Source organism: Lepus europaeus, chromosome 3, assembly GCF_033115175.1.
Source record: "Lepus europaeus isolate LE1 chromosome 3, mLepTim1.pri, whole genome shotgun sequence".
Lineage (NCBI taxonomy): Eukaryota > Metazoa > Chordata > Mammalia > Lagomorpha > Leporidae > Lepus > Lepus europaeus.
Window position 1 is genome coordinate 33,581,553 of NC_084829.1, and position 20,442 is coordinate 33,601,994.

General features: G+C 44.5%; 1 protein-coding gene across 1 annotated transcript; it reads left to right on the forward strand.

The window, feature by feature from the left end:
- The first annotated feature begins 15,060 nt into the window (after positions 1–15,060).
- On the forward strand, positions 15,061–19,692 carry LOC133756826 (HLA class II histocompatibility antigen, DR alpha chain). Its single transcript, XM_062187423.1, has 5 exons — positions 15,061–15,221; positions 17,310–17,555; positions 17,990–18,271; positions 18,532–18,696; positions 19,301–19,692. The coding sequence occupies exons 1-4, from the start codon at positions 15,137–15,139 to the stop codon at positions 18,684–18,686; spliced, it is 768 nt and encodes a 255-aa protein (XP_062043407.1). The 5' UTR covers positions 15,061–15,136; the 3' UTR covers positions 18,687–18,696; positions 19,301–19,692.
- The last annotated feature ends 750 nt before the right edge of the window (positions 19,693–20,442 follow it).

The following is a 20,442-nucleotide window of genomic DNA, read 5'->3' on the forward strand; positions in this document are numbered from 1 at the left end:
GACACTCCCACTGTGATGCCAGGATCATACGGGTGCCCACAATGCCAGCCCCAAGGCTCTGAATTTCTATCTGTTCACCTCAGCTGTCAGACCTGATACGGGTGGCCTAGAGTGGGGTGGTGAGGAAGATAACTCCAGCTAGCTGTGTGGAGCTGAAACTCTACATTTATAATTATCCAGGAAACTACCCAGCCCCCAGTGATCTACTATCTGGAGGTTCCCTTGGGTAAGAGAAACTAGATCCTGGCCAAGATCCCATGAGAGAGAATCATGGTGACAGATGATGTCCATCACCAGTGAAAGACCAGAAAAAGTAAAGGCACAGACAACATTGTTCCCCAGGATTCAGCCCCAGTTTGATAAGAGAATAATGTATATGAGGAAAAAACATGCATTCTTTTTTTTAAAAGATTTATTTATTTATTTGAAAGTCAGAATTACACAGAGAGAGGAGAGGCAGAGAGAGAGAGAGAGAGAGAGAGAGGTCTTCCATCCATTGGTTCACTCCCCAATTGGCCACAACGGCTGGAGCTGTGTCAATCCGAAGCCAGGAGCCAGGAGCTTCTTCCGGATCTCCCACACAGGTTCAGGGGCCCAAGGAGTTAGGCCATCTTCTACTGCCTTCCCAGGCCATGGCAGAGAGCTGTATCAGAAGAGGAGCAGCCGGGTCCTGAACCAGCGCCCATATGGGATACTGGCTTCAGACCAAAGTGTTAACCCACTGTACCACAGTGCCAGCCCCAAAACATACATTCAATACTTAACTCAAATCAGCTACACCAGCTTCCAGATGGCATTCAATATTTGTTTCTTTTAATCTGACTCAACTCACATCATACAAATACACTCACTGTGTATTTGTACATTGCTGGGTGTTTCCATGTTCATGGTGTGAGAGAGACACATCCAGAATCTATAGCTCACGAAAGAGAGGCCCCAAGGTAAAAGCACCCTTTCCATAAGCACCCTGAAAGTCTAATGTGAGGAATCAGGGTGCACTAGACAGAGATTTTCCTTCACAGGAACCGAAGCCAAATTACATCAACCCGACTCTAGACCACATTCAGTTGATCCAGAGATACTGCTGCCCTAGCTTCTGCCTGATACAAACAAAGCTAACTAACCTCTGGGGAAATACAACACTGTTAGGAGCCTCATATTATCATTTGCATTATTCTTCTGCAATGACCTCAATAAAGAAGAAGCATAAAGAAAGACCAAAAGTAACAGAAGGCCAGGAAAATAACAGTAAAGGAATTGGACTCTGACCCATGTAGTTACAGTCAGGTCAATACAATAGAATAACTTTTTTTAAAAAATTAAGAAGCATAAAATGTATACTCACGGGAGGGAAGAGCTCTGGAAGCAACACAGGTCAGGTGAAATAAAGTCGCAGACAAGGGCTGGTCCTTGGTGCTCTGGGGCAGAGGAGGGCTGGTCCTTGGCGCTCTGGGGCAGAGGAGGGCTGGTCCTTGGCGCTCTGGGGCAGAGGAGGGCTGGTCCTTGGTGCTCCGACAGTGCCTGCTGACTCCCACCACCTGTAGGACTCTTGCCCATTCCCAGTGCTGGCTGAACAGACATCGGGCCAGGCAGAAGTTAAGAGCTGGACAAGTGAAAATCTAGTAAGGCCTTAGCAGTGACAAAGGGAAAGTGAAACTTAGACATCCGAGGGGCCTCATGTTCACAGCGAGATCCCATCACAAGGTATTTCTTGAGCTTTGGTACAACACAGAACTCCGAATCAGGCCCAGAACTTCTGAGGCAGAATGGAGACATCTCCTTGTCAGGCTCACTCAGGAAAACCAGGAGGTGCTTCGGATCTGGGTCTGCCTCAAGCAGAAGGCGAGTCTTTCCTCTTTCCCTTTCCACTTTCCCAGCTCTTGAAGCTACCTGGGGAACGAGGCCAGAGAAGCACACCCCGCACACTGAGGAGCAGGGCTGCAGGCTGCACTGAGCATTGCAGGGACTGAGACACTAACGAAAGCTGTGGCAGGGGAGCTGGGACCCTGCTACTGCTGGAGTGGCTTACACTAACAGTTACACACACTGGCCATCATTTTTAAAAAGTGTATTTTATTACTGCAACAGCATTTAACATGAGATCTGCCCTCATAAGAGATTTGATTTTTTTTAAAGATTTATTTATTTATTTGAGAGGTAGAGTTAGAGAGATGGAGAGACAGAAAGAAAGGTCTTCCATCTAATGGTTCATTCTCTAAATGGTTGTGATGGTCAGAGCTGAGCCAATCCAAAACCAGGAGCCAGGAGCTGCTCCTAGGTCACCCACTCAGGTGTAGGGGCCCAAGGACTTGAGACATCTTCCACTGCTTTCCCAGGCCATTAGCAGGGAGCTGGATCAGAAGTGGCGCAGCCAGAACTCGATCTGGCACCTGTATGGAATGTCAATGCCACAGGCAGAGGCTTAACTCACTACACCACAGTGCTGAGCCCCTCGTAACATATTTCTAAGTAAATGCATAGTTGCAGTGTCAACTGTGGGTGTAAGGTCATACGGTAGGTCTCTAGAATTTACTTAGCTTGCAGCATGACTGAAACTTTGTGTTGATAGAACAATCACCCCCATCTCACCCTCTCTCACCCTCTGGGAATCATCACCCAACTCTGTTTCTATGAGTCTGTCTTAGATATCGCATGTAAGTGGAACCAGGCAATGTGTCTTTACCTGACTTACTTCACTTACCATGATATCTTCCAGGTTCCATGTGGTTACATGTGGCAGGATCTCCTCGTTTTTTAAGGTTGAATAACATTCCATGTCTCCAAGGCTAATGTCACATTTCTTTTATCTGTGCATCCAAGTAGACAGACATTTGTTTCTCAGCTACAGTCTTGAATCACCTGTGGTATTGTGTGAACAGTGCAACCGGGGTAGATGTCCCTCTATCGACCCTAAACCAACTCAACTTGGACAATCACTGGTAATTTACACAGTGCTGCACTTTGCATGTGATCCCCAAAATGCACAGCGTGGGAACTAAGACCCAATGTATCAGTACTTGCATGAAAAGGCAGAGCCTCTAGGGGGTTACTAAGCCAGGAGAGCTCTGCCTTCATGAATGGGCTTGAGGAGCCATGCAAGGCCCCTGCCCTTCCAGCCCCTCCACCGGGTGAGAAAACAGAGTCAGCCCCTTTTGCCCGCTTTCCCCACTTCTACCTGGTGAAGGCACAGCAAGGAGGCCCTCACCAAACACCAAATGTCGGCACCTGAGTTTGGACTTCCCGGCTTCCGGTCCTGTGAGGAATAAATTTCTGTTCTCTGTAAATTACTCCTCTGGAGGTGTTGTTGCAGCAGCAAGAATGGACTGAGACACGTGGCAAGTCTCAGCACTAGGGGAGCTGTGCCTGTCTGCTCTCTGTCTCCCAGGGCACTGCCCACCGTTCTGACCCCATCACAGCTCGCAGGCCTCTGGGATCACGGTTATACAAATGGTCAACATCATAGTGCGCTTGCTTTCTCTCTCTTCCTCCCTCTCTCCTCTGGTGAATAAAGAGCTACATGGCAAGTGGATCTCAGTTATTCTTCCTGATTTTTGCCATACCGCTTTCAGCTTCTCCACTGTGGTACTACGGTGAGAGATAGGCATTGCCAAGTAATACTTCACCTCAAAAAGCCAAGCTTATTGCATTAACTAGAGCTTTGTAGTTGAGAAAAGGTCAGCGAATTTATATATTTATATAATACATATACAGATTCCCAATATGCTTTCCTTACATTACATGCAAATACAGTAATTTGGAGAGAAACAGACTCGTTGTCTGCACAATTCCCCCATTAAATATAGAAAGGAGATATTAGCTCTACTTCAGGCAGTACTGTGACCTTTAGATCATAAGGTTATGCTCCCAATGGCCCCTCAATGGAAAATCATTAAATAAATATATGACTCTACCCAACTGGGAAGAGGAGCTTTAATGCAAATATTCTCTTGAGTGTTTGGAGGGAACGGACTAAGTGCTGCCATAAGGGACAAGGGACGTACTCATTCTTTGTTTACAAAATAACCCTGGTAGTCATGTAAAGACACCTCCTGTGCAAAGGAGAGGAACACACCTAGGTGAAGACTTTACTAACATGCCTCCAACAGCAATTACAAATATCTTCTAGTTTTTATTGATACTTTCACAGGGTTAATAGCTTTCCCAACTTGAACAGAAAGGTCACAAGAGTTATCCAAAGCCTTGCTGAAGGACATTGTGCTATGCTTTAAACTCTCACTGTCACTCCAGAGTGACAATGAACCTGCATTTGTATCTAAAATAGCTCAATAGGTAGCTCCTGCTCTAGGAGTTTCTTACCATCTCCATGCCTCTTGGTGACCTCAATTATTGGGCAAAGCTAAAAAGTCTAATCATAGTCTTCAGAAAATTCTAGCTAAGCTTTTCCAAGATATCTCAGAAATGTGGCTTAAATTATTGCCTATTACTGTCCTCAGGATCCAAATAGCACCCAAGACTGACCTAAAGCTTAGTCCATATGAGATGCTAAAGGGAGGGCCCTTCCTCACCTCTGACATCTTCTTTGATTCAAAGATTCAAGATCAGATAAAGTATATTATCAATTTAGGCCCCAAGGGAATATGGTAATAAAGTTCTCCCAGTGCCAGATCTTAAAACTCGTGCACAGCCTATTTCCCTGGGAGATTTAGTTTTATTAAAAGCTTGGAAAGAAGGATCCCTTAAGGCCAGTTGCAGCCTAAATGGAAGGGGCCCTACCTGGTACTACTGAGCACGCCTACCTCAATAAAATTACAAAGCATCCCGAGCAGCGTACATTTGTCAAAGGTTAAGCTTCTACCTCTGAGTCATCACAGGTGAACTTGGAAGATAAGTCTGCCTACTCCTGTGAACCAAAGACCTCAAATACCTCTTCAACAAGCAAAAAGATGAGTAAAGCTTTTGCTTTTTTTGCATCAAGACTGCTGCACTTTAAGGCAGACATGTTATACCAGCCTCTCCTTTTGATTCTTTTTTTTTTTTTTTGGACAGGCAGAGTGGACAGTGAGAGAGAGAGAGAGACAGAGAGAAAGGTCTTCCCTTAGTGTTGGTTCACCCTCCAATGGCCGCTGTGGCCGGCGCACTGTGGCCAGTGCACCACGCTGATCCGCAGCCTGGAGCCAGGTACTTCTCCTGGTCTCCCATGCAGGTGCAGGGCCCAAGCACCTGGGTCATCCTCCACTGCACTCCCTGACCACAGCAGAGAGCTGGCCTGGAAGAGGGGCAACCGGGACAGAATCCAGCGCCCTGACCAGGACTAGAACCTGGTGTGCTGGCGCCACAAGGCGGAGGATTAGCCTATTGAGCCGCAGCACTGGCCTCTCTTCTTTTGATTCTTTCTGGGAGCTGCTATTCCTTAGTTGGTCCTTCTATTATAACACTAGAAGATCCTGGAGTGCCACATGAAGCTGATTTTAAAAGTCTGATATTGCTTTAGACTTACACTTTAGGCCAACTTTTACAGCAAGTACTTACATTTGCGGACACTCTGTGCAAGGTAGTTATGGACAACCAACAGGCCTTGGAATATACACTGATGGAACAGGGGGAACATGTGCAGTGATTAGTGGGATCTGCCACTTGTACTCAAACAGTAGTATGTTACTGAAAGAGACATTAAAATCTCTATGCTCAGGCTAAATGATCTAACAATTTGTGTAAGAACAGCCTATCACTACCCAGTATCTATAATATATTAATATATAATATATTCTTTCCACCTTAAAGAGCATCCACTTGCAAATTTTTTGTTCTAGTTTTGCTTATACTTGTTGATAAACTTGTGTGTTTCACAATTCAACAACTTCTGAGAGCAATGATGACCATGCAGGGAACACAGCTGTTGGCGGTGACTGAAAATTCTCCAGCTCATGAAACGGATTCATTAGATGAGATAAGAAGAGACTTATGGGCCCAAGACAGGCAGGACTTGCATCCATGATCAGCAGGAAATAGATACAGATGATATGATGAGTTTACATCCTTCAGCATCCCCTTGAGATTAAGGGTAAGGAATCTCTGAGTTTTTCGGGAAAACTCAAGGTAGATAGATAGTTCATGAGCTGGAGGACACACCTTCTCCACCCCCATGTAATCCTATCAACCTGTCAATCAGACTGTGTAAGCACTCCCCTTCTGGAAGTGGATAAGAAGCTTGGTGAAGGGAAAGGCACTCTCTCCCTCTCTCTTCTCATGGACCCAGAGAAAGACTGGTATGAAGGTCTCTCTTTACCCTTCCCGGTCCACTCTCCCTTAATAAAGTTTCACATTCCTGTATATAAATAAATATATAAATATCACTCTGCACATCATATTTTTGTGCCTGTACTTAGAATTCTGTAAGTAAAAGGCAAGAGCCTGAAATAGGAGATTGATCCTAACCTAGCCCACAACATGTTGACACCCACACTGAGTGACTTTCTCGTTTATTTCTCACAGTTATGGAGGCTGGGAATTCCAGGATCAAGTTACCAGAAGGCTCACTTCCAGGCAAACAGAACTCAGACCTCCTCTGTAGGCAGTGTGGAACTGCAGGGCACATGTAGAAATCCAGGATCTCTGGAAGGTCTCCACTTTCAGGGTGCTGACTGGGAAGGACTGGGACGCCTTTTGACTGCTCCCTACAGCCTCCACTCCTGACACCAGGGTAGCAGAAGTGCCTCCCGACATCAGAGCAGGGAGGGGAAGGTCCATCTTTCCACCTGGCACCCTCAGACAATACCCTGGCAGAGAGCACTCTGCGTGGGTTGATGTGCCAGCTTACACCCTGGGAGAGCAAAAGTCCTGGTGTTCGGTGGTGACCTCACTAACTCCACCGTGTGGAGGTGGCTTACTCCTGACAGGCAGTGGTGAAAGTCCTGGTCCCCAGTTAGCTTCCCTTGACCCCACCTGCTGGGTTTAAGGGATGGGGGTCACTCTAAGCTCCTCACTGGACATTGCTGATGAAGGTACCTGTGGCAGCCACAGAGCTTTCCATGTTTGACCACAGGATGCAGCTGTTGTCTGAGTTTTTTGCCTTACTAGTCTGCCCTTTCCTGTTCCTTCAGATAGAGAAAACACACTTTCCTTGAGACATTTTTGTCGGCGTCTTTGGTGTTTTCTGTTTTTAGTTTCTCTAGCACCCACTAAGCAAAAAGAAAACCTGGTGAACTCATCACCATGTTGATCCTCAATCCCAAGGTCTATGGCCAACCCTACTCTCCTCCACATCCATAGTCTTCTTATAGTTGTCTTTGCTGGTTCTTAGAAGGAGGAATAGGAGGGATTGTGCTGACTCCATCTTGTCCAGGACCAGAGGTCTCTCACCATTACTTTTTAATATTGTTTTACACACTTAAAATATTTCAGGAACCAAGAGCAGAGGCATTGCTGTACGTGACTCCCGGGCTCTCCTCTAGTCCCTAGGGACTGTGGCTGCTCAAGGGACTTTGACTATGTCAGGGTGAGTCACAGCAGACTTGCCCAGGGGAGAAAAGGTGGGAAAAAAGACCACCCACTTGATGGCTGTCCTGACAAATGCTTCAGATGATAGGATGCCCCTTGTGAACTGGGAGTGAATTGGGAGCCAAGAAAGAAAGGCATTTGTGGAAGGGAGCTTTGTTCAAACTATCCATCCTTTCTGAAGATGATTATTCCCCCTTCCCCATAAATAAATCAATAAACATCTTTAAAGACTTTACATGTTTTTTAAAGATGTTTACTTATTTATTGAAAGTCAGAAATACAGAGAGAGAGAGAGAGAGAGAGAGAGATCTTCTATCTTCTGGTTCACTCCCCAAGTGGCCACAAAGGTCAGAGCTGGGCCAGCCTGAAGCCAGAAGCCAGGAACTTCTTCTGGGCCTCCCAGGTATGTTCAGGGGCCCAAGCACTTGGATGGTGAGGCCAAGGCGACTTTGGCTGGCTGACAAGGTCACAGCAGAAGGTCTGTCTCAGCAAGGCGTGAGGACGGCTGCAGTCCTCTTGGTGGTTTTAGGTTTGTTGGGAACTACACTCTGCTTAAGAAAGCCAGAGCTTCCTGGTGGTCCTGCTAATGATTGCTGTATTCCTAATTTTAGGGAAGAGTGCTTAGTCTCATTATCCCCAAACTTTCCATTGCTTTGTAGAATTTTAATCAAGCAGAATGTTAGTGTAGGAGGAAAGGTTAATGCTTTATGCAAGGTTGAGCTGTTTGTGGAAAAAAATTAAAAGGCAACAGGCTCCTTGGTATATACTTCCCACTAGAATAAAGATAAATGTTATTAAATCTTTAATTCAATATAAGCTACAAATACTACAATGGTTAGGATGTCAAAACTGTGGAATAGATCTAAGGAACCTTTAAATAAATACAATAAAGAAATTAAAGAATTACAGAAAGAACTGCAAAGAGGGGATACATTTTAAAAAGGGCCTTCTTTGAACTTGGGGCTTCTAGCAAAGGTCAGATTAGGAAGGTACTGTCCTAGCTTGTGCAGCCAATTTCTGCACAGCTCAACAGCACTCCAGGCCTTGGCTCGTGTGAGGAGCCCTTTATCTCGCACCTGTCAGTGATTGTAACTCATGCTCTGAAAATGCCCTTGAAAATCAAAGAAATTGTAATTAGGAAAAAAAATGGACAACAGACTTATTATTGTGAGAAAAAATAATCATTATGTGGCTTATGATATAAAAATAAAGTCTGGTGCTCGAGAGCCAGAGCCATGCTATCAGCCTTGCTGTGAGTGTATCTCTCATTTCTTCGAGCACTGACACCTCTCACACCTTGGGACCCCTGGACTGGCTGGAGCTGGTCTCCAGTACTTGGGCCATCTTCCACTGCCTTCCTAGACACATTATCAGGGAGCTGGACTGGAAGTAGAATAGCCAGGACACAAACCAATGCCCATATGGGATGCTGGCACCACAGGCAGAGGCTTAACCTTCTACACCACATCCCAGCCCTGATGTGTTCAAACTGTTAGCTAAGCCACCCGATTATAACAAACACTCTCGGAAATCTTTGAAGATGTATATGAGGAAAAAATTAGTTCAAGTATCCTGAATTAATAAATTCTTGATCTTTCAGAAACTGAATATGCAATGTCAAAAACAGTTGTGATGAACTCAATACTATTGACCACTAGAGGGAAGCCAAGGCCCATTTATCCTGTGTCACACAGTGTGGGGCGGGGGGGGGGGGGGCGGGGGGGGGGGCAGATGCTTCCAGAGAACCTGTGTATGAACCCAGTGCACAAGACAAAGCAACCTTCACCCCCAACTTGGGCTGTCTGCGTGGCTGGAGCGGTTTTAGTGTTTTAACGGACTCATAGAGTCCACATGTTACCAGCTTCCAAGTTCAGGGACTTGATTTACAACACCTGTTCCCACTTTCTAAGTGAGACCTTCACCAGATGAGGTTTCTTTAAAATCCAAGTATCTTAAAACAAAGTGGAAATACAGTTATCACCTAGTAAGTATAACAGTAAGACTCAATATGTTATTGATTATCAGTAGTAATATAAACTCATGACGAAGAAAGAATGTACCAAAAAGGAGAATTTCAGTAAAACCAATAAGAATTTCTGACCGTTATTTCTAACTTTAAAGTCTTAAAGTTCACAGGTAACTTCGGATATATAAAAATACATTGTTTCCCGTTGTCATGCTTGGTTCTTCTAAAGTACTCTACAGCCTTGACCACTCCTTGTGCATTGTCACTTCATAGCCTTCAGACTGTCTATCCTCTAGATTCCTTTCATCTACTAATGTCCTTTCCTATACTGCTGAGGTCACTTAACAAATTTCCCTCTCACACTCTGTGCTTGATCTGTGCTGTGCTCAATGCAAACAAGTGTCACCATCACCACCTCCACTTTTCGAGAAAATTTTTTGTGAAAAATTACTTCATCATTCATGAAATTCAGACTTCATGAAATCCAGACTTGAAAACTTTTTCATTTAAAGATTTATTTATTTGAAAGGCAGAGTTACAAAGAGAGAGGGAGAGACAGATTTTCCATCTGCTAATTCACTTCCCATATGGCTGCAACAGCCAGGTTGGGCCAGACTGGGTCTCCCATGTGGGTAGCAGGGGTCCAAGTATTTGGGCCATCCTCTGCTGCCTTCCCAGGCTCATTAGCAGGATGTTGGATGGGGAGTGGAGCAGCCAGGATTTACATGGGCATCTGTATGTTGTACCAGCATTGCAGGCAGTGACTCAACCCTCTATGACGTAAAGCTGGTCCCCAGACTTGAAATCTTTCCTGCTTAAGTACTTTGGGATCATACCCATCACCTGCCTCACCCCAATCCAATCAGACATCAAGTTCTAATGAGTTATTCTCCCATTTCTTAACCTCTCATCTTTATACTCCTTGTTTTCTCTTCAAAATTTCTACAATTAAGTGTTTTTCATATTTAGAATCCAATACTATGACTGTTGACCAAATATATTAAATAAACCATTTTCAGGATTTTAATTGTTTACCCTCAATTACACACTTAGTAAAAGGGTAAAAGTAGAAGGAGCTACTGTACAGACAGTCTCACAGTCTTCAACAATGAGCAAGGACCATGCTTAATGGATAACCATTTCCAAACAATGCTACATCTGCCCAGAGAAATGGCAACAGCAATGCCCATCATCTGGTGGCACTCTTGTCTGGATGTGGCCCCTTCTCAGAGTCCTTAAATTCTCTCCTAACATAACAGGTCCTTATAAAAATCTTGCTGCTTTCCTCTGAAAAAACCATCTTTAATTAAGCAGTTGTGGTTTTCATGTAGCATGCACCCAAAAATAGATGTCTCTTAGTAAGTTAAAAATAAGCATCACTGAAATATTGAATATAACAGAAAGCAGAAGCTGATGTCTCAAATATAATTTTACTCTTGAATTAAAACGAGCAAGATATGTAAAAGAAAGGAAAAGAACTGAGAGAGAGCTTCCGTACAATGCTTCATCTAAAAAAAAAAAAAAAAAAGTCATGTGCCTACGATTTTCAACTATCCTGTAAGAAAACTGGACTAAGAAACACCGCTTATGTGGTCATTTCCTTTACTGTAATCACGTCAGTGTGACAGTAAAATTATTCCCTGTTCACAGGTGAAGGCAGGTAATTTCAGATTAAAAATAAATTTGCGGCTGGCGCTGTGGCTCAACAGGCTAATCCTCCGCCTTGCGGCGCCAGCACACTGGGTTCTAGTCCCGGTCGGGGTGCCGGATTCTACCCCGGTTGCCCCTCTTCCAGGCCAGCTCTCTGCTATGGCCCGGGAAGACAGTGGAGGATGGCCCAAGTGCTTGGCCCTGTACCCCATGGGAGACCAGGAGAAGCACCTGGCTCCTGGCTTCGGATCAGCGTGGTGCGCCTGCCGCAGCGGCCATTGGAGGGTGAACCAACGGCAAAAAGGAAGACCTTTCTCTCTGTCTCTCTCTCTCACTATCTACTCTGCCTGTCAAAAATAAATAAATAAATAAATAAATTTGCCCTGGAATTTTCTGTATTCTAATTATTTGTGCTGGCTTTGGCAAAAATGGTGGAGTTGGATGCAACTCTGAAAACAAGTTGCCAGAATGTCCAAGGACCAGGAGGAAGCATTCAATGTGAAATCAAACTACTGATCTGCGACATGGGGGCAGCTACTGGAGCCAACCGCTCACACTTGGGCTTCTTTGGTGATTTTCAAGTTCATTTTTCCCTTCACGAACTCTCATTTAAAAAGCCCAGCTTGTGCTTCTTAAACAGAAAGTGAAGTGTTGCAGCACAATCTGGCTAAAGATGTCCAAGTTAAAGTAAGAGAACCCATGGTTGAGTGGTAGAGAAGGATTCTGAAATGTAGAATCAAAGTTTCCAAACACACACACACATACACACACACACAGTCCTAGGGGTCTGTACACAGAAAACACAGATCTTTGGGACATCAAGTTTCAGGTGAAGCCCTTTATCCGCACCGAACATGCTGAGAAGGCCCATCAACCTACCCCCTAGCACACATGCTAACAGCAAAGTTCAGTTTTCACTCTGCTAGAGATTCCCACAGATTAGTTTCTGCCACCTCTGAGGATGTAGAGAAAAGCCTTTAACAGGAAAAGTTCCTTATATGGTAAGTCGGAAAGAAAATGCCTGGGTCAATATCCCCTCAGTGTCTCCGGTGGGGAGACCTTAGGAGAGAGACACTGCGAAGACCCTGAGTGATAGAGGGAAGTGGAATCAGGAAGGGAAGCTTAAAGGGGGCTGGCACTTCTCAAAACCCAAACCACACAAACATATGATGTTTTCATGTCCCAGACTTGAGCTGAACCCCATGAGAAAGACATCACACTTCCAAACCCTAGCCTACTCCTCCCAAAGAGTGCTTTCTCGGCTTTATGCTGTGAAGAGAAGCAGAATGACGTTTGATGATTTTCTATAAACTCAAGAGGACTTCAGATGGTTCATGGAAAAAACTCTGCGTGGAGTTCAAAAACATTTTGCACCAAAATAAATTTATCTTCTAATTTCATTGTCCACAAACTTTTTGAAGGACTTTCGTGTAGATAAGGTAGATTGATGTGGAGGGGAGAGAAGACATTTTTATATTTCCCTTGCTATCATTCTCCTGTCTATATCATAGGAAATGGCAGTGAGGATGTTACATTTCCCAGGTCTCTGTGCCTTCAATGAATGTAGCATCCATTTTCCAGTGAAACATAGTATCATGAGATTTGGGAGGTGGCAGCTGGGCTGGGGGCATCTCAGGTTCCACAGACTTGAGTTCTGGCAGCAGCAGATGTTAAGAAGGCACTCCCCTCTCTGGGGGCCCCAGAGGAGCCATGATGTCAGCAGAGGCTTCCCATGAGGCTTTGAGAGGTTCCTGACCCCTCAGGGTTAAGGGTCTGTGCTGGCTTGTGCTGCTCCACACTTCCTAGCATTCCCAAGTGATAATTCCATGCAACAGACTCAATTCTGTCCAGAACGTCTATGGTGATTTCTCTTTCCTGGCTGGACTCGGACTACAGGTATCATCAAAGTTAATGTCACCGAGAGAACCTCAGTCAGATGCTGTCAGAAGTTCCTTCACGCACACAGGAAACGAGAGTTTAGGAAAAACCGGGGAACCATGAACAGTGTCAGAATCAGGAACTTCTGTCCTCACACAGAGAAGGGGAACTGAAAGTCTCGTGTAAGTGTAACATCTCCCAAATTTGGTGATCTCAGGAGGAGAACCAATCAGTGTCTTAGGACTGAACAATGTCATCAGTCGTTGAGCAGCACCTTGAGATTGAAGGTGCTAGTACAACCTGTAAAATGCCTTTGAATTTACCATGTACTTGTTAGGCACCTTTTAGTAACAAGGCATTATGGAAGCCAGCAAAAATTGTACTATTTGATATTTACTCCTGGAAGAGAAGATGCCAAGTTTAATATAGGACCGATTTTTTAGCACAGACTAATACTACCAAACACTGACCAGGCTCGTTCCTATGCCACCAGAAAATAAGTTTCTGAGCAATTTTATGGCAGAGATGTGTGGTGGACCTCCTCCTTTTAATGCTTTAGGTGTTAATGTCAGGGGATGTTTGAAGCCCTTAGATGTGATCAACCAGTAATACGCAGGTGTTTGCCTTAATCGTGCGTAAGGACAGCTGCATGACAGAGTAAGACCTCAGCATAACAGTGTGGAATGTCTACCTTAAGCAAATGTGTCAGGACTGATATTAAACCGTGGATTCACAATCTGATGGCTGCCTCACTGTCAGGTTTCTGATCACTGGAAGCATTTGGATGCCAGTCCTTTCTATATATGACTTAACATTTTGCTGTTCTATTACACTGTATTTTCAGAAAAGGGTGAGTTAGACTCTCTTAACTTTCAGTATACTCTTTGATAAACATCAAAATATACATTTTGGATCAGAACTCTGGTAATTATATGACACACGGAAAGAAATGGTAAAGCCCCCCTGGGGGTAATTATCCTCAGTGCTCCAAGTAAAATAAGCTCTAATTTACTCTAGCATATCCATTGCCCTGAGTCCCCAAACGAGGTGTGTCCCTAGAAGACTACTGCAGTCTCTGGTGACATTTCACAGGATGGAGGCCAAGAGTCACTTTTGCCGGCAACCACTATTCACATCGTTACTCACATCCCAACATACATAACTTTCCAATACCTCCCCACATCGGGAAATGTCGAAACACAAGCCTCCTTCTTGGGTATTCTCTAAATACAGGACAATGTCGGGATCCCAAGCTCTTGAGCAGAGTTTCTCTTATGGAGTCTAGGGCACTGGAGAAGCATGTCGCAATCAGGAGCTTCTTAAACGAAGCTCTGTCGCCAGGCACCACCAAGATCCAGGTGTTTTCCACGGCCTGACACTCTACCTGCTCTTTAGCTGATTCATCATCCCTCAGATAAAGTCCAGCTGTCACACCACAGAGGCATAATCTGTATTTATCTATCTCTTTAGGATATTTTCATTAATTCTATTTCCACTACTGTGTTTCAGATATACCCCTTTCTAAAACTGAGTTGGGATGAAAAAGTCTGTGACTGATCAACCAAACTTTTCGAATGATTTTTTTGTTTGTTTGTTTGTTTTGTTCAGAACTTCTTAACTTGGGCCGGCGCCGTGGCTTAACAGGCTAATCCTCCGCCTTGCGGTGCCGGCACACCGGGTTCTAGTCCCGGTTGGGGCGCCGGATTCTATCCCGGTTGCCCCTCTTCCAGGCCAGCTCTCTGCTATGGCCTGGGAAGGCAGTGGAGGATGGCCCAAGTCCTTGGGCCCTGCACCCCATGGGAGACCAGGAGAAGCACCTGGCTCCTGGCTTCGGATCGGCATGATGCGCCGGCCGCAGCAGCCATTGGAGGGTGAACCAACGGCAAAAGGAAGACCTTTCTCTCTGTCTCTCTCTCTCACTATCCACTCTGCCTGTCAAGAAGGAAAAAAAAAAAACAGAACTTCTTAACTAGTGAACTATTCTTGTCCTGCACCCTGTACAAGAGCCCTTCCCCTAGCAACAGATGTGTCATCACAAAAGATTTTTCTGATTAGCTAACACTCAGTTGATTTAAATTTTTAATTGTCAGACTCTATCACATTCTACCTTCTCTTTCTTTTATTCTGGTCTCTTCTGCCTCACTAGTGGTTCCATTGACACCCATCAAGGAAACTAAGAAGAAAATGGCCATAAGCGGTGGAATACCAGTCCTGGGATTTTTCATCATTGCTATTCTGATGAGCCCTCAGAAGTCTTGGGCTATCAAAGGTAGGTGCGGAGATAATCTAACCCTGGGACAGAAGACTGGGAAGCACTGGAGAAATGAGGTGGGGCATCTGCAAAATAATCATTGGAGAGAAAGAAAAGTGTGGCAGATGTTATGAGTGTCCAAATCTATGATAAATTTTCATTTGGAGGAGTTCTTCCCTCCTCAGAAAATTAAAGTCAATGTTAATTTAGAGGAACAAAACTGAGTTGAATATTTATTCACACAACTGACTTGATACTAGCCAAACTTGTTAGGATGTAGACAATATATACTGGTGGTATTAAGAGATTCTAATGGTGGGTTTTAATTTTTCTTTCCAGAAAATTATTAATATTAAAAACCAAAAGCCTTACATAAATTTGTGAGAATAAGTAAGAAAAAAATATGAGACATTCTTAGCACTGTTCCTGGTAGTTAACTTTGATTTTTGTTTTCTTTTTTTTTTTTTTGGTAGTTAACTTTTGAATGTATATCCTATAAGCATCTCTGAGCACAAACATTGTTGGAGATCACCAAAAAAAAAAAAAAGTCGCCTAAAGGTGATGATCTACCCAAGGAGGAGAGATGGCAAGCAGACCGATGTGAATTGCTCTTAATTTACAGTCTTAATAATGTGTTAGCCACCTTCCCTTCCCTGCCACCACACCCCTGTGCCACCCTAGATCTTACATGTTCTGTCATTGTTATATGTATTTCCAAAAGAGCAGAAAATTGAATTAAGGAAGTGGGAAGTCTGACATTGCTCTCTGCCATCTCCAGAGCAAACATTTGCTCTGTAGTAATGACATGTTGCAAAAACAAAGTATTCTTCACCCAACTGACTCCACAGAAGGTGACAGGTAGGCTGGAAATGAGCAAAGTAATTACCCAGCTCCCAGACCCATGCTGCCAGTTGCAGACCTCTGCTACCCTCAAAGAACCATTTATGGGGGTGCTTACCTGAAGAGATAGAGGCTCTTCCCTTGAACTGGACAGGGACAGATAGAATATTTATATTTGTATATAGATATAAATACAAAGTAAGAGTCTGGGTTTATCAATATACAGTCAAATGTTAAAATTCTTCCCCTTATCTCTGAAGGCCAACTGGAGAAGCGATCCCTATCTCATCTGCTCACACCGTGAAAGTTGCATCCTCACCAACTGTAGCTTTACTTCTTTAGGTTGATTATTCCCTTGGTGTTGGTTATTCTCAGCATCAGCCATAATAGAGTATATCCCATAATAACAGTCCCAGTCTGAGGAGCTGGGGTTAGGGTTAGGGTTAATATAAAAGTTGAGTTGCCAAAATCAATTCAAACATGACCCTTCTACAGAGGTATCTATGTTGTGGATTTCAATTCAGAGAAGTGAGTATTCCACAACATTCCAAGGCATCAATATTAATTTCCTGCCTTGAGCCTTGGTTATATTTTCCCTGGGTCTGGTACTTAAATATAAAGAAGTTTCTGACCCTAAAATGTGAATGGTGCTTGTTATAGGCCTGATGATATACTAGGAAGTTACTTACCTATCTCATTTAATCTTGAAAACAAACCTATGGCAGAATCAAGACCACAGCAGAATTGGAAATTGAAAAATTACACACAAGTAGGTAGAATAACATGCTCACATTTACTAAGTAGCTATGCAGGAAATTAAGATTGTATTTGCTTCTGGAGTTCAGAATCCAACCTTTTAAGCAGGGTTTCTTCTTTAGAATACAATATTCTAAGAAAGACACTGTGTTGAACCCTAGCCTTGCTGTGTTTAATGACTAGTATAGAGAATGAGAGAACATTCCCTTGTAGGGGCTACTGCTGAATTCCTAAGAAGAAAATCATCTGGAAGCCAAATGACAGCTTTGCAAGACTGTGGTCTTTTTCAGCCCTCATGTCCTTCCATCCGTCCTCTCTAACACGGTCCTTTTCCCTCCAGGCTTTGTCAACACAGCTGAACCAGACTTCACCTTTTCACTCATTGTTTCTCTCCACCATTCCTCCAGTCCGCTTGGTCCTTTCCATCGCCACCACTTCCTGCCTTTTCGCATGTGGGTTCTGCATCTCCCTATGCTGATTCCCCGCTAATTCTTGTTCCTTCCATTTCAGAGGAACACGTGATCATCCAGGCCGAGTACTATCTGTCCCCTGACAATTTAGGAGAGTTCATGTTTGACTTTGATGGTGATGAGATCTTCCATGTGGATATGGACAAAAGAGAGACGGTCTGGCGGCTTAAAGAATTCGGACAATTTGCCAGCTTTGAGGCCCAGGGTGCATTGGCAAATATAGCAGTGGACAGAGCCAACCTGGACATCATGATAAAGCGCTCCAACCACACCCCGGATACCAATGGTACCTCTCTCTGTGTTGCACCCCTGAACGTGAGAATGCATAGCTTTAAAGTCCATGCCTCTGCCCTGTGTGTTACATTATGACTGACTTGCCCTTCCCAGAGTCTCCCCTTGCCTAAGCAAGTTCCCAGTTCTCCTGCCACAGGCCTGGGAATTTATGTGTGTGTCCCTTTATCAGTGTGCTAAGATCTTGTCTCTACCATGCCTGGTGACTCACAAAGTGACTGTCCTGCTCGGGGAACAAGTGCTCTGGCTGTCTGATGCCTCAGTCTTGGCTCCAGCTCATTCCAAAGGCTGTCGGTTAAGTATCAGACAATGTGGCATAGGCTTCTCAGGGCATAAGAGTCCATAGCTGGGTTTATTCCACCACTCACTGTGAAAGGCAGAATGGCAAGCCCAAGCCATGGATGCTAATTTCTGTCATGTTTCCCTCAGTGCCTCCAGAGGTGACTCTGCTCCCAAGCAGCCCTGTGGAACTGGGAGAGCCCAACGTCCTCATCTGTTTCATCGACAAGTTCTCCCCACCTGTGATCAATGTCACATGGCTCCGAAATGGAAACCCTGTCACCATGGGAATATCAGAAACGGTCTTCCTGCCCAGGGATGACCACCTTTTCCGCAAATTCCACTATCTCCCCTTCCTGCCCTCCACCGAGGACGTCTACGACTGCAAAGTGGAGCACTGGGGTTTGGAGGAGCCGACTCTCAAGCACTGGGGTATGGTCCATCCTTCCGGCCCCTTTCTCTTAAGATTGCTTCCTACGATGCTGCCTGCACCCTCGGATGCAGGGTACTGTTTCATAACATCTGCCACAATCCATACCTGTCTTCTTTCATTACCCGGTTTCTTCCACTTTCTAACCACAATTCCCTTGATACATTGTCTTCATTCCTCTTCGATCGATTCCCTATATTTCATTCTAAACTCTACCCCCTACCACATTCTTTACCATGTACTCTGTTTTATTTTGCTCCAGAGTTTGAAGCACGAACCCCTCTTCCAGAGACTACAGAAAATGTGGTGTGCGCCCTAGGGCTGGTTGTGGGTCTGGTGGGCATCATTGTTGGCACCATCTTCATCATCAAGGGCGTGCACAAGGGCAATGCTACAGAACGCCGGGGGACTCTGTGAGCACAGGGAGGTGGGTGAGGCATGGTCAGAGAAGGACTCATGTGGGAGTAGCTAAGGGTGGAAGACAAGGTGGGGGAAAGGATGTGTGATGTTTTTAAGAAAGAGGTGTAGGAAAAGTTGTTGTTCTTTATTTCTATTTTGCTAGAATGACTCAGACATTGGAATTATCTGGTGTCCCAAAGCATCAGGGCCCTTTATCCCCTTCCAGAGATGTGTGTCTAGACCACACTTTCTGTCTTGGAAATCGTCTCCAGTAACTAAGGCCACTGCTTCATATTAGAGTAATGAGTCCAGCGATCTAGGATGGGAGGCCCCACCATTGGCTTATATTTGCTGAGGGAGACTATCAATTAAGAGGCACTTACAAGCCGGGGTCCACTGATATTAGAGGTCATATCTCTGCATGCAGTGGAAATATTTTAGAGGCCAAGGCGATTTCTGTCCCTCCTGTCTGAGAGAGCTCTGAGAGAGTGGAAAGGGGAGAGGAAGAGGGAATGAGAGAAGGGGAGGGAGGGGGGAGGGAGGGGGAGAGAGAGAGAAGAAGAAGGAGTCAAATGCAAAAGCTCAAAATATTCATCTTAAACATTTTAGTAACTGTATGTGTCCTGATACAGGTAATTCCTTTCTTAGAGAGAAGATTGAAGATTCAGTGTCTGATGCAATAACTTCACGAGCCTGGCAGTACTTCAGCGGTCAACCTCTGCCAGCATCTTCAGCGCTTTCCAGATTTTTAGCCACCCCAGGGATACTGACACCTTCCCTGATCCTTCCGCTCTCTAGCATCTAGTTGGCTTTCCCTCTTTATCACTGTTTCCTGTATCTGCTTTTCCTGTGTTTCCTACCATCTTGTCATCACCATGCAATACCTCTGTAACAAACCCCACAAAATTCTTTCACTGCTATGCAACTTTCTGAACATTTCATGAGGGCATCTCCTGTGTACTTATTGCTTAGGATTTCTCAAAACTGATTTTTTTCTTAAATACAGTAAACTGGTTTTGGTGAATTTGGTGTCTGAAACAGGTGTTTTGTTTTGTTTTTGTTTTGTTTTGTTTGTTTTGGTGGGAGCAACAGATTTGAGGAATGCATGTGGTCCTTCCCATCAAGAAATATCTGAATATTGAAAATGCCTTTTACATTCTGGAATTAACCAGAAATATCCAGGTTCACTAGGGCTTGGTCTCACTGTAAGCCTCTGAAGGCAATCCTGTTGCTGTGATCAAACCTTCACCAGGGAAACCCTATGGCAGGGCTGGTTTGTTTGGTGATCTCTACTCATCAATGTGCTCTGCATCCAGTTTTGGTTATCAGACCTCCAAGTCAAGAAAATAGTTGTATCTTCAGCAGAGTGTGTCCCAAAGCCCAGATTTTGGCCTTGGTACTAAGGAAGACAGAGAGAGGGGAGAAGATGGGGGTAGGATGGGGAGTAAAATCAGAAAAGCATCCATATACATTAAAGGATTTACAAATCAACTCTACACATTCCAAAATCAATGAAGAATGAGACTAGACACCGAAGAGTGACATTATCAGTTCTATGAGACATAGCCTTGAGCACCTGATCACGCCTAGAAGAGTTTGACTTATTACTGGATCCATTTTTTTTTTTATTTGACAGGTAGAGTTATAAACAATGAGAGAGAGAGACAGAGAGAAAGGTCTTCCTTCCGTTGGTTCACTCCCCAAATGGCTGCCATGACCAGGGCTGCATTGATCCAAATCCAGGAGCCAGGTGCTTCCTCCTGGTCTCCCGTGT